The 13,643-nt window shown below is 35.3% G+C and overlaps 1 protein-coding gene across 7 annotated transcripts in view; it reads right to left on the reverse strand.

Annotated features, from left to right (window-relative positions):
* LOC119632721 (supervillin) overlaps nt 1–13,643 on the reverse strand; it is a 297,800-nt gene that overhangs the window by 171,120 nt on the left and 113,037 nt on the right. For 6 of the 7 annotated variants that reach the window (XM_038025795.1, XM_038025798.1, XM_038025797.1 and 3 more), the window contains one exon: nt 6,118–7,954. In XM_038025795.1, coding sequence (XP_037881723.1) covers nt 6,118–7,954 — 1,837 coding nt within the window. Of the gene's footprint in view, nt 1–6,117; nt 7,955–13,086; nt 13,360–13,643 lie in introns of those variants that run through there. The other variant, XM_038025802.1, reaches the window with a different exon arrangement.

Here is a 13,643-nt window from a genome sequence, read left to right on the forward strand (position 1 = left end):
AACATACTTTTCTGTGTTTACTAGAGAAACCAAATATTTTTCATTGCCTCGTGTACCGTTAACGGTGCAAATCTCAAACAGCCTTGTAAGCTTTATTAAATAACATAAAAAAATTAATATATCTTAATTTAAACAATTAACTTTCGCGTACAAGTATGGATTAACATGTGCTGAAAACGGTACATCTAGCAGAAAAAATTATATTTTTAATATTTTTATATCTTAAATATAAAGCGAAATATGTTTTTTGTTTTGCGTGTGTGCTGTAGTTAATAGATCGATCTATTTATCCATTTATTTTTTACAATTGCTCTTCGATTCGATCTTTAGCTATTTATTCGGTGAAACGGTTCTCTTTTTTTTTTTTGTAGGTGAATTAATTTCATTATGGAGAATTTTTGCGTTGTCTATTTTTAAATAGATTTGTTATTTATTTCCAAATAATCCTTCCTCGTCTAAAATGTAATGTGAGCCTTAGCTTACCAGGTATCGTTAAATGAACGCAACACCCTTGTCTCGGATTTCACTTTACTTCACATTTCTATGCTCATTTCGAAGAGATTTCAATTTAATCTCTAATTTTCTTTTTGTGTGTCATTGATTGATTGATGAACATCATTAACTAACGCGCACGTTGCATATATATTTGTATGTGACATACATATCTACACGTATACAACTTCATTATGATCGTTATAATATATCGTGATTATTAATGTCAGTCAATTATTTTGTACTCATTTACAATATGAGCATAGTCTCGTTTCACATTTTTTACTCACTATGAGCACTATTGAGCATACATCTGCATAATCTTTATATAAGTGTGTGAGTGATGTGAGTAATAGTGTTTGAGTGCAGATAGTAGGTAGTCCGGCCGGTTAAAATTGATCGAAGGTGTTACTAATGAACACATATAACTTATTGTTATTTTACGGTAGCTTATGGTGACATCGCTCGCTTTGAAATTAATTCTTTCGAAGAAGATGAAACTAGAATAGACCCAGTTCGCTGCCTGTTGTATCTGACAGGGGATGTCCGTACTTTTAACTAAAGCATATCTTATTTTTGTTTTTCTTCTTCTGCCCTCGTTTAACGTTGACTCATATAAGGTCCTTAATCTGCCAAAGAGCTAACTATCCTGCTATGGCCTTAATTACATTATGCTTTTGTAACATGCACAGTTTAGTAATGTTTTATGAGTATTGTCGACAATATACGCTTCAAAGATACGTTAACCGGTAAATATTTTTTTAATGGCCTTTACGACATTATTAGTATTAATTAAAAAAAAAGTCTCCTGTCTGGGGCCGGATCTCTCGTACCCACTACCTTTGGCACCCCATTGCGTTTATGTATTGTCATAAAAATGGAATGAGATAAAATTTATTTTTCATCTTTTACCTCATTAAATGATAATGTTAAAAAAAATTAATCTACGACATCATGGAGTCCACTACAATCAATTTAGTATTAACGCACTTAGCCTGTCGTATTCCAGTCTCCAAGCCCTTTTATTTGACACTCATATGGACGGGATTTTTACAAAAAAATTTATCCACCAGGTTCTGGTATCGCATTCTACCCTTTGAGTTCTTTTGTTTGATACCCATATCGCTGGTGTTATTAAGAAAAAATTAATCCACCAGGTCGTGGTGTCCACCATATTTTTTTTTTTTTGGAATTAACGCATTTTTAGGCGGATGTTATATGTTGATTTGGAAAATGTACAAAATAGTTTTAAACATTCTGGCTTATTTACCTTACGATTAGATTAATCAATAAACGTAAAACCTCAAAAGAGTGAGAAAAAAAAGTGGTGTGGGCATGGCCAATGTTTATTATTTTTGCACATAAATAATAGCGTTTTTCATAAAGTAAATGTGGAAAATTTCAATTACTTATCTTTTATAACTTTTGTGTAATGAGCTAAAACTCATTCATGTTTAGAAGAAGGGAGTTGCGTTTAGTTAACATTCAACTGCGACCTTGCACGCTGACCAATTTGGGCGCATTTTCAGTAGCAATGTGCGCGTAAATATTTTCAATGCTTGTACCAAAGTTGGAGTCGATATCTTCATTTTTGCAAACAGGAGAATGTCAACAACCCACCATACAGACGGACAGCCATGGCTTAATCAATTCAGAATTTCATGCCGATCAACAATGTATACACTTTATAATATCCTGCAGGCTTCCCTCTGGGTGTCACAAACGTTTACACAAAATGAGCGAAGCCTCCTTTCTTCAGTGGTGGGCCTAAAAATGTAGCTGGTTTTTATAAGAATAGAAATTATATCGATATATATATATAAATATTTTCCTTTTTTTGAACGACCACAGAAACTATGGCTATTGTGAAGCTGCCTTCAAATGTGTTACTTTTGTATGGTCTTTCATGTTCATTTGTTGGAATTGCGATAACGTTAGAAAAATTTGAGTCAAATGACAAAATTGATAGCAAATCGTTCGCAACTGTTTGTTAAAACAAATGAAATTCGCCTCTTATTAATGGGCACATTCACAGCCAACTATTAAAACAGTAAAAATAAAATATAAAATAAACCGCAATCGGTCTGTTGTGTTTAACACTAATCTCTAATTTGTGCGAAAACAACAATCAAAGTTGTTTTCTGTCACAAGCACGGAAAATTATGGTCCAATTACAGAAACAGCCCTAAAAAAAAAAAAAAACACAAAGTTGGGTGGAGGGCAGACCGACAGATGAATCAGATTAAGTATTCTATGATGAAAATTGATCCGTAGGATAATAATGCCATAGGAAGTTTGGATGATGAAAATCCAGTGAAATTTGTCGAACAATAGAATCTCTGGAAAATGCATTAAGTTTGTTACCGTTGGGTCACGTAAGCTGGAGTTCTGAACATACTCCACAACGAGGGTCCTTATGAAAAGTACGTCTTTCGTTAAATTAAATGAAATCGTGTAAAAAGGAAATCGAATTTATTTTATTGGATCATGCTGCAGGCAAACAATGCAAAAGTACCGGAACTCTTCTCTACGGCGTAGCAATCGTCAACATTTGTCAACAGTGTCATCATTGTATTTATATAATTGAACTGTTACGCTTCCACAGTCTGATATGCTTGCAGCATTTATATACACTTTTGCCCAAAATGTATCTGTTTTACTTTCCGCATAATAAAGAAAAAAATTTAAAAAAAAAAAAAAAAAAAAAAATTTTGTTTATATACAATATGGCTTTTTGTAATTTTTTTCCTCTAATTTGATTGTTACGGCCACAACTACCTAATCTGTTATAAACCCAGTATCCGTAAAATTGTTATCTGCAAAAAACACATTCACATAAATTTTCGTTTCAAATGCATAACTTTCGCTCGCCGTAAGCCGCCTAATCTGTTGAACGATAATGACGACGTGAGGACAATGGCGACAGCGACGGCGACGACAACGGAAAAATGTAACCACTAAGTATGCATAAAACGTTAATAGAGATAAATTTTTTTCTTCTTTTTTTTTTTTTTTTTTTTTTTTCTTAGCCACAATTTTACTTAGAAAAGCATTTTGTAATATTTTATGGGAAATAAGACAGAATGCCTACTACCACGCTACCATTACCACCTCCACCGACGTCAATTTGCTAAATAGGATTTATGACGTTAAAAACCAACAGTGGAGTTTAAGCATAAATTACGGTAATAATGACGACAGCAGAGATGACGATGGTGGCAGCGGTGGCAGCGGTGGCGGCATGGCGGTAACTGATAACATTGTCTTGTTAAGAGTGAGACGAGATTTTTTTCGTTTTTTCCATCAGAGTTTTAAATCTATTTATAATTGGAAAGGTTGGTTGATGGCAGTCGTCGTCTAGGCAAAAATGCGTACAGATATTTCTTAATTATTTGTGCGTACACACAGAATGACGCCTGACGTTTGATGTCTGACGATGTTGTGTTATAATGATTTCATTTACGTAAATGATATGAGATGGCGTGATATGGAAATTAATAGTTAGTTGTTTTATGGATTCATGTGACAACATATATGCTTTCAGTTCCTAAACATAACAACTATGAAGATATTGATGAAATGATTTGATTCAAAGGCAACTCTGCCGGTACGATAAAGTACCGAAATGCTTATGCTGGACATTTATATACTCGTTAATGATCGGAGATGAGTAAAATACGATGATTTAATCAAATCCTGTAACGAAGTGTCGAACAAAACGACGACTATTGCAAATCATTTTTTAAGCAGTCTCTTGTTTATGACATTCTCGCTGTGTACGACATCCTTTTGCCGGTTTTTGAGACATACTTCTTCAACGTGTCAGCACAAGTTGCTGGCGCTCATTTGCTATACAGCCTTGCATTGCATATGGTTCAGGCATTTTCGAGCGGAAAGACAATTTCAAGTGATGTTCAGTCAAATTTTGTGCTTACACACAATACAACATGTATAGATTGGGAGCGCCATTTGTATCCAATTATTTTTTTTTTTTTTAAAGGAAAATGAAACATATTTTTATTAAAGGTAAATATTAATTACAAAATATATATAAGTGGATCCGTTTACAAGTGAGTAAATCACTTCTGTGCTTCGTGAGATAATGAAACTAAACTTATTGTATAACAAACTAATGTTCTGTCAGCCTACATAACCTAGCAAAGCGAATGATATGCTAAAATGATGTTCGTGGTATATACGTTTAAAAACGAAGAGTAAAAATTCACCCACCTTGTGCCAAATAAGCGCGTAATCCACCAAAAAGAAGCTTACAATGCAGTCTATACAGCGCATTAGATAAGCGGTGAGAAATTCATGATAACTCGTATCTAAATCCTAATCGAATAATTTCCAGACTTTTGCAAAAGTTTACTTTCGGAAGACTTTCCCGCTTAAGTCTATACGCTATCTTCCTCTTATTTCCTTTCCCCTTTTTTACGTTTTTCGTACCACGTCAGCCTGGTTGTCTTTCTTGCCGGTACCGAGTTTATACGTATAGAGAGGACATCCCCGCAAATAGCTATTCAATAAAACAGAATGCAATTGGAATTTATGTACATATCGGGGAACATGACCCGAAGAAGAGCATTCTAATAGACAAGACGAAAGCTCAGAACTTGTGCTTATGGTAGCATTCGATTTGTCGTTCGGTGTGTGTTACGCTTCAGACAAAAAATAGCTATTTAACTTTATCTGTTTACACATATCAATCTCACTCGGGGTTATTTTATGTTTACGTCCGCAAAACTTGGAATAGAAAGTTTAAATTGCCAGATCAAGCAAGTTCACTGAGACCCTCTCCATACTCTATCCCCGTATAGAAGATCTACGGAATAAAATAAGTAATTGATCGATTCAAAATCTGTCTTGTGATTCTGCTTGTGGATTATAATGCGAGCAGGGGGAATATCGTGTATAAGGGTCTTATTGTAGATTGATTTCTGGCATTTAGAAATCTACAGATTGTTCTTCGTAAGTTAATCGAGAGTAATTAACAATAATACGTTTAACAACAATCAATGGAAAATAATGCATAATTATTGTCTTTAGATCAAGGTATTGCCCGATCGATTATTTGCCGTTATTCTAAATGTTATTGCTGCTTACTATAGCACTGGTATTATTGCTATTAAGAAAGTAGCTGTAAAAGAAGACCAATTAGTTGAGCTAATGAAATTGTTTCACATCGTTCCAATTAACTCTGATGTACATTTAATTTGAACTTTGGCCGTTTTACGTCTCAAAAACGAATTTAAATAATCTCTCTTTCTTTTTTCCCCTAGTTGTAGCTAATTGTTAATCTTATTTAATTGGCCAAAAGAATTCATTGCCACTCTATCCACGCTTAGCGTAAGCGTAGTTTTTTCACCAAGGCTCGTCAAACGTTATATTCATATGCTAAGAGAACGGCAACGGGAACGACAGCAACAACAACATTAACATTAACATTAATATTAATAAAAATAAAAATAGCATCAAAGTCTAGGCCATGATTATGGGCATAGAATAAATGTATATTAACGCGAAAAAATAAGCAATAACAGTAATGATAAGGAGCAAGGTGGGTAGGTACCTAAGACTAATGTAATGCTTACAACAAATAGACAAACAAATACATTTACTTACCTTTTAGAGGCATTAGTTGGTGGTAAAGCATGATTTTCGTGACCAGCACCATTTAAATCTTGATTATATTGTTGTTGCTTCTTTTGTTGTTGTTGTTGTTGTTGTTGTTGTTGTTGTTGTAGTTGGTCGTCATTTTCTGAAGCATCGTTAGTTAGTTTTATTGAGCTAACGGTATGACGTCTTTGTTTTTCATCGCGATTACGTTTGTGCTTGCGAGTAAAACGTGCCCCCTTAGGAGACATCAAGGTTTCGTACGGTGTACTGGCCGTTGGGAAGAGGGTTAACGATTTGTCTGCACCTGTCTTCATTTCGTCTTGTGCACTGCATTCTTCATTACCTTGCAAATCTGTGGCACCGACCAACGGGATCGTACAACCGATATTATTATTACTAGATGATTTATTACTACTGCTAATGTTGGGTAATTCTTTTTTGTGTTCGGATGAGCTTGAATCTACCTGCTTCAGCGAATGAAAGTTACGAATGGGGGCATTACTAGAGGAGGAAGTCTCTACTGATGGAATATAAATGTGAAATTGCTGAGGAATATGATGATGAGTTTCTTGACTGATTTGATTGTGTGGTAAAGATGCGACCTTTCTGGGTTGACGTTTATCATCTAATAGATTTGTCGTTTTTTGCGTTACACGCAAGCGCAGATTTTTTCGTGAACAACCCCCTTCAATATGCACAAGATCGTCATCGTCTTCGCTGAGATCGTTTATGTAAATCGGATTGTTTTTTTTCAGTTGCGCATTTGGTTTTTGTTGCGGAAAATCACCGCCAGATGAGTTCTCTAGGCCACCAGACATGGTAGAAGAATTCCCGGTACCGTGTGGTTTATTTTGTCGCGACAAGGAACTTGAATGTGATCGACGAGAGCGTCTTACTTGATAATTACGTATATTTTCGTCGTCGCTGATATTGCTTTCGGAGGAGGAATCTTCGTCGTTGGTTGATGTGGTAAAGAGATCGTGACCGGTTTCTTTGCATATTATTTCATACAAAGCACTAATAGGGCGTGATTCGCTACGCACACGCACCACTTTCTTACGATTAGAGAAACGTTTACAATTACGACTGCGTTCCGCTGAGGTGCTACCACTTATTGGCTTATTTAATGATTGTGTTTTATGCTCTGCTGTTGAAGTTACGTTATTAAGGGTTACTATACTACTTGCAACAATGCGAGCCGTTCGAGGGGAATCTATATCTAAATTACCTTTTACGGGGTTTGTCGCAGACGTTGGCGAAGATCTTGCATAAATTTCGGATATTTTTTGTGGCTCTTTGATTGCAGTACCTCCACGAAAAAAAGCTGACGTTGCTGCTTTATTGAGTTTCTCTGTCGATATGTTATTATTATTATTATTAATGCTGTCCGATTTTGTAGAATTTTTTCCACTAATGGGTGGTGGTGCCACCGTTGCGGTTGAACTTTTCGGAAACTGTCGTTCGTCTTTTACTAAATTCGTTGGTGTTCTATAAACACTTTGATAATTTTCGTTCAATGAATCTTTGGCTTCAGGTGTATGTATTCTTAAATGTAAGTCGGTGTAGTAAGCGGGAGTTGTGTGATGATGAAAGTGGGGATGATGGCCTTGATAACGTTTCGTGCCTGTTGTGTTTTTTTGATTGATTTGTTGTTGCTGCTGCTCCTGTTGATGTTGCTTTTGCTGTTGTTGCTCCAATTGTTGTTCAAACTGTGATTGTAGATCTGATTGCAGTTGTTTTTGTTGCTGGCAGCTCTTTTTGGCAGTGGCTGATGCTGAGTTTAAGTAAATTGTAGCACTTTCAATGATTTCAAAATCGTTTTTATTCGATGTGGAGACGGATTCTGAAAAACACATTAAAATTATTCAGTTTAAAGTCATTTCTCTCACTAAATCAAAGAAACGAAAAAAATTGCATATGTGAAATATGTGAAAAATTAATTTGCCATTGCAAGTACAACTGTTGCCCATATGTTGACCAACAAGTTGGGTTATCTGCTTTTTTTTTCAATATTAACATCCGTTCGTCTCACATTCGATAAAGTTCCCAAATTGATGAATATAGAAGTATACATACTAAGTTTGTCAAAACTGAGTACCGTGTCAAGGAGAAAGTTTTCGTTGCGTATTCTCAAATAATGTGTGGATTTAGAGTCGTGATACTATGGCAGCACTGTATAGTAGCTAATAGCCCATAGAAATTAAAAAAGAAAAACATACAATATAGTAGGACGTACTATATTGTTTGTTTCGCGAATTTTCGCGAAAATCTTTATATAGGGTAGAATTTGAAAATAGGCTGACATGGTCCAAATTTTGTAGAGTTAATTATTATATCAAATTACTGCCCTACAAAGCATCAATTTTCGTAAAAAATCCCTATATATATAAAAGGTAGAATTCAAAATCCAAAATATAGGCCGAGATGGTCCAAACTTAGCACAGTTAATATCTTTCTTGTTAAATTATTATTGTGATCTGATTTCCATCATGAAGCATTGAAAATTATACCTTTCCGTCACATGAACTTCGAATTTCGTCAGCCGGTCCAATACCGAAATACTATCCACTTTTATCGACAAATTTTTGAAAATTGCAATTTTTTTCCAAATAATGACGTTTCAAAATGGGGCGTTATATGGGGAGTGATCGCGGGAAAGTACACCGATCAACACCACTTCAAGTAGCATTCGTCCTTGGATCAAAACACGTCAGTGTATCAAAATTCATACAACTATCTCAAAAATTGCGACCTGCGGCTTGAACACAAGATTGCAATCACAGACATCAGATGAACAAACGGGCTTAGATTGATTCAGAAAATGATTGTGAATCGTATATTAAGTTTGTGCGGACGTTGGTAACACGCAGAAGGACTTAAGATAGATCCACCTTTTTCTTATACCGATCGATTCAGATTCATTTTCTGAATCATTTTCTTTGCATTGTTTTTCTTAAGCCGTTTGGCATGTTGCAAACGTCCGCCCAAACTTAGTATTATCTGTACCGCAAGTGGTATGGTGAAAAAATTCAATATATTTTACAATACCACTGCTATCAAGGTTGGCTATCGAAAGAATTTGTAGTGTTTTCAGTTAAGGGGCTTAATCGAAACGTGCTTTACCAAATTAGTGCATGCCAATGATTCGCTCAGCGCCGTTTCAAAAAATTCAGCATTAAAACGGCCTGCATCATGACCTGTCGTTTATTGATGAAATCGATAAAGTTGTTCAAAATATTCACAACGACTGAAAGCTTTCATCTTCTGACATATATGCGAAACCAAATTTTGACCAAAAAGACAATTTTGAACCATTTGCATAAGGTTGGATAAAAAAAAAGAAAACAAAACTCGATATTTGGTTACCAAAGGAATGAAAAGTCAAAGATAAAGTAATGGGCCAAATCATGCATTGACAAATCTTGAAAAAGTATGATGATAACGAATGTGTGAAACGGGTGTGTGAAAAATGATCCTTGTCTAAAGTGGAATAAGTTATGCGAACGGTAGCAAAAATAAAATGGATATCATATTAAGTAATACTTTGTGTTCGGCGGGATTGGGGAGAAGTCGTCATCATCATCATTGGCTGCTGAAATCTGTCCAAACAGTTGTCCTCATACTCGACTGATGTGCGATTAAAGTGCAGCGCGTAAAACTGATGAATAAAATAAATACGGACTTCCATAACGGCAATCCTAGACCGTATATATGTTTAATGACTTGTCACGAAAATCTCACAAATTTAGCTGGCGAATATCAATACATCCACTGTATAGTCAGGGCCTTACCCCGTCTATCGTATCATTTATTTCGTTGTTTACCAAAGTCTTTTAATGTGATAAACATATAACTTCAAAAGAAGCCAGTGAAAATCGCTCAGTTTAATTTTTCGCCATTAAATCGTAAAGCTAAGCTAAGCTAAGATGGCGTCATAATGTTTTCGCGAGAAAAATGTTTGAAAATGGAATTGATTCAGAAATTTTACCCATTTACATAAAGTTTAAGTTAACTTAAGTTCATTTAAAATGCAAAATTATATATAAACTTTTTGGTGACAAAAAAATACCACGAAATACGTCCTCTGAGTGTTATTATGGCGGAAATGAACTTTTATTCTACCATTAGCATTTTTGTCATTTATATGTCATTAGAGCGCGATGAACAAATGAAAAGAGATATATAAAACCAATATACACATAGGAATGATAATCAATCAAGATGCACGAAAAGCAGAATATAAATAAAGAAAAAGCGAAGATCTTAACTAGAAAGTAATGTCTATTGCAGTGCAGTGCACATTATTCGTTTAATCATAATTAGCCCAGTTTTACGTTTTAGTTTTTTCTCTCTTTTTTCTCTTTTTTTTTATTTTTTTTTTTCTTTTTTATATAATGTGTGTCAAGTTAAGTTTTTTCATCAAATTAATGGTGATTACATTACGCTATTCTAAGACTTTAAGCCAATTTAGAAAACAGTTTTCTAATTTCATGTTTTTTCGATTGAAAAGAAGAAGAAGAATTGCTTGCACAAGAAAAGACTTACGTTCAGTTCAGATCGAGTAGAATCTATAAACCCACCTTTCCTTTCCACTCTTCACTTTTCATTTTTTTAAATTCATTTATTTCTTTGCTCTTTTCTCTCTTTCTAACGCTAATACTACAAAATTTCCTTTTAGTAGATACGATAAAAAATATGTATGTCGCACTTAGTCAAAAGTTACGTTGTATAAACACAAATTCAATACTCAATTATATTTATGAGGCTTGTCCGTCAGGCAGCAAGCGTTCTGGCAATAGGGCGTTCAAGTGCAAGAAAAAGGATTTTTTATATAATATGATGTGTGGCAATAGACATGCATGGTCAATAACATGAGCCGACCATTTCCTGCTATTGAATCTGCTATTGAACCTTCAACAGCCAGCCGTGTAACCAAAAAAGGCAACAGTCAGCAAGCAAAGTGATGAGCGTCATATTTTCATTCAATCAAAGGAGGTCATTACCAAAAAATTATCTCAAGTTACGAGGAAACAACAACGCTTTCACCAAGACAGTGCAATCTATCCCAAGTCGATGGCTGCATTAGCTGCAATTCCATAAATTGAAGTTCGAATTGCTCGTTGACACTTCATATGCTTCAGATTTTGCTCGTAGCGATTATTTTATTGTTAGAAAATCTCAAAAGAAAGCTCGAGAGGAAAGGACCTAAATTTAATAGGACATCATCATGGGACACCTAAGCATAGAAGGTATCGAAATGCTAAAGAAATTTTAGGCTACGTTTATCACTTTTGAAGGGGGCTGTGTTCATGAAAACAAAAAAAAATTGTTCTACTTTCACTCGAAACGAATCGAATAAAAACTCGCGAATATTTTCGCGAGAATTTTTCCTCACAACCTGCTATCGGCATTTTGTCTCGCTTATAGCCGCCGTTTCGGTCCTTTCCGTAAATTAATAAGTTCTCATCTCGTAACACGTACCTAACGCAGCCAATTTACCCGACCCGAATTTTTATGTCTCGATAATTCGCATATTGATCGCATTTGTATCGTATGAATAACTTGCAAATATTTACAAAGGTGTCGCTTAGTGTGTAGCAAAGTGCGAAGCAGCATTTATTCTGCTTCAAACTATAGAAACAATGCAACTAAAGCTACGAAAATAATTAAGTTGGCTTGGGGAGAAAATAGAACAGGGGTAAGTAATAGAATAGTTGGAAGATTGTTGAGGACGACGAACCGCTGCTCCGCGAAAGTTATTCGATGAAGAAGTGTAAAGTTTACTTGGCGAAAATCCAGCTTTTCCCGTCATATACACGCTAATCACTCAAAGTCATTGAAATATGTATAGGAAGTAAAGCGTCTCTTCCGTTGTTTGTTGCCTTACAGATTGGGTAAAAACTTTATCTTATCTATCAATATAATGCTTGACGCATGCATGAATGCAAAAGTACCTGCAAATTTGGTCTCAAAATTATGAAGAAACGAAAGATAAGCATCTTATCTAGAAGATGGTGAGGGTTGTACAATTATATAAATAAAATATATCTATACATATAAATAAAATCAATATTATATAAAACAACTAAGAAAGTTATATTCGGCAGGGGCCGCATATCGCACACCCGCCGCTATACTTTTCGCATTCTACTCTCGAAGTTCTTTTATTTGATACCCATATCGATGATATTAGTAAGAAAAAATTAATCGCTTTGTCTACCATAACGATTTTAGAACGAACCCCTTTTAGGCAGATAATATATCTTTATTTAAGCAGTGTATAAAATAGTTTTCAACTTTCTGTCTTGCTCACCTTATGACAAATAAGCATAAAACCTCAAAGAAGTGAAAAAAATAAAATTTAATTACTCGCAACTTTGTGTGGGCATGGCCGATTGGTTCCACTTTTGGACCTAAATAGTAGAGCACTTCATAAAGTAAACGTGGAAGATTTCAGTCATTTATCTTTAATAACTTTTGATAAAATTCACAAAATTATGTTTAGAAAAACAGAGTTGCGCTTAGGTTAGTTTCGCTGGACACTTGCACGTCGCCCAATTTGGCCCCATTTTCAATAGCAATCTGCATAAAAAAATTTCGATTGCTTGTGCCAAATGTGAAGTCGATATCTTCATTTTTACGAACAGGAGAATTTCAACAACGCGTCACACAGACGGACAGACATGGTGAAATCAGCTCAGAATTTCACATTGATCAACAATATATATCCTATATAGAATCTTTGAAGCTTCATTTTGGGTGTTACATACATTATGGGAAAAAAACAAAATGAGTATACCGCCATCTTACAGCGGTACAACACATGCCTACTATATTCCTATCCGCAAGAATAGATGCATAGATAAGAACCACGATTAGTAAGTCAGTGCTCGCTGGTTCAAATCTCAGAGTGTAGGCGGTTCGTTTTGGTCGTAGCTATAGTGAAGGTTTAGTCGATAAAGGCATAACACTTACCAATTGAGCAGACACCCATCAGGCTGCCGCCACTTCCCTATGTATCTCTTTCGATTTCTTCACTTCTCTCTGACCGTTCCCATGTTCCACCTATAGGGGACATCATCCCCCGAGTTTTAGGTGTTTAATTTAAATATTGTGCATAAAATATTCAACTCGGACTCATTACAATTTTACGTTTCTTCAAAGAGCGCCTTAATTCATTCGCGCCTTGGTAATCGTGTCTATAAACGAATTTCAAATATAGTTCGAATTAATGGCGAGACTGAGTTTGATGTCCGTTTCGCTCCCTTATGTGAGACTTTTCTCTCTCTCTCTCTCTCTCTCTCTCTCTCTCTCTCTCTCTCTCTCTCTCTCTCTATCTATCTATCTATCTATCTATCTATCTCTCTCTATCTCTCTCTCCCTCTCTGTTTTTGTCTATAGACACCAAGGAGTGAAACGCGAACACATAACTAAAACAATTTCGAATCTTGTGCCAACACAATTCATAGTGAAACGTACTATTCGAAATTTTAGAGTGTATAGTGGATGACAGGGTTAGTACACGTTTTTGC

Source organism: Glossina fuscipes, unplaced genomic scaffold, assembly GCF_014805625.2.
Source record: "Glossina fuscipes isolate IAEA_lab_2018 unplaced genomic scaffold, Yale_Gfus_2 1, whole genome shotgun sequence".
NCBI classification, from domain to species: domain Eukaryota; kingdom Metazoa; phylum Arthropoda; class Insecta; order Diptera; family Glossinidae; genus Glossina; species Glossina fuscipes.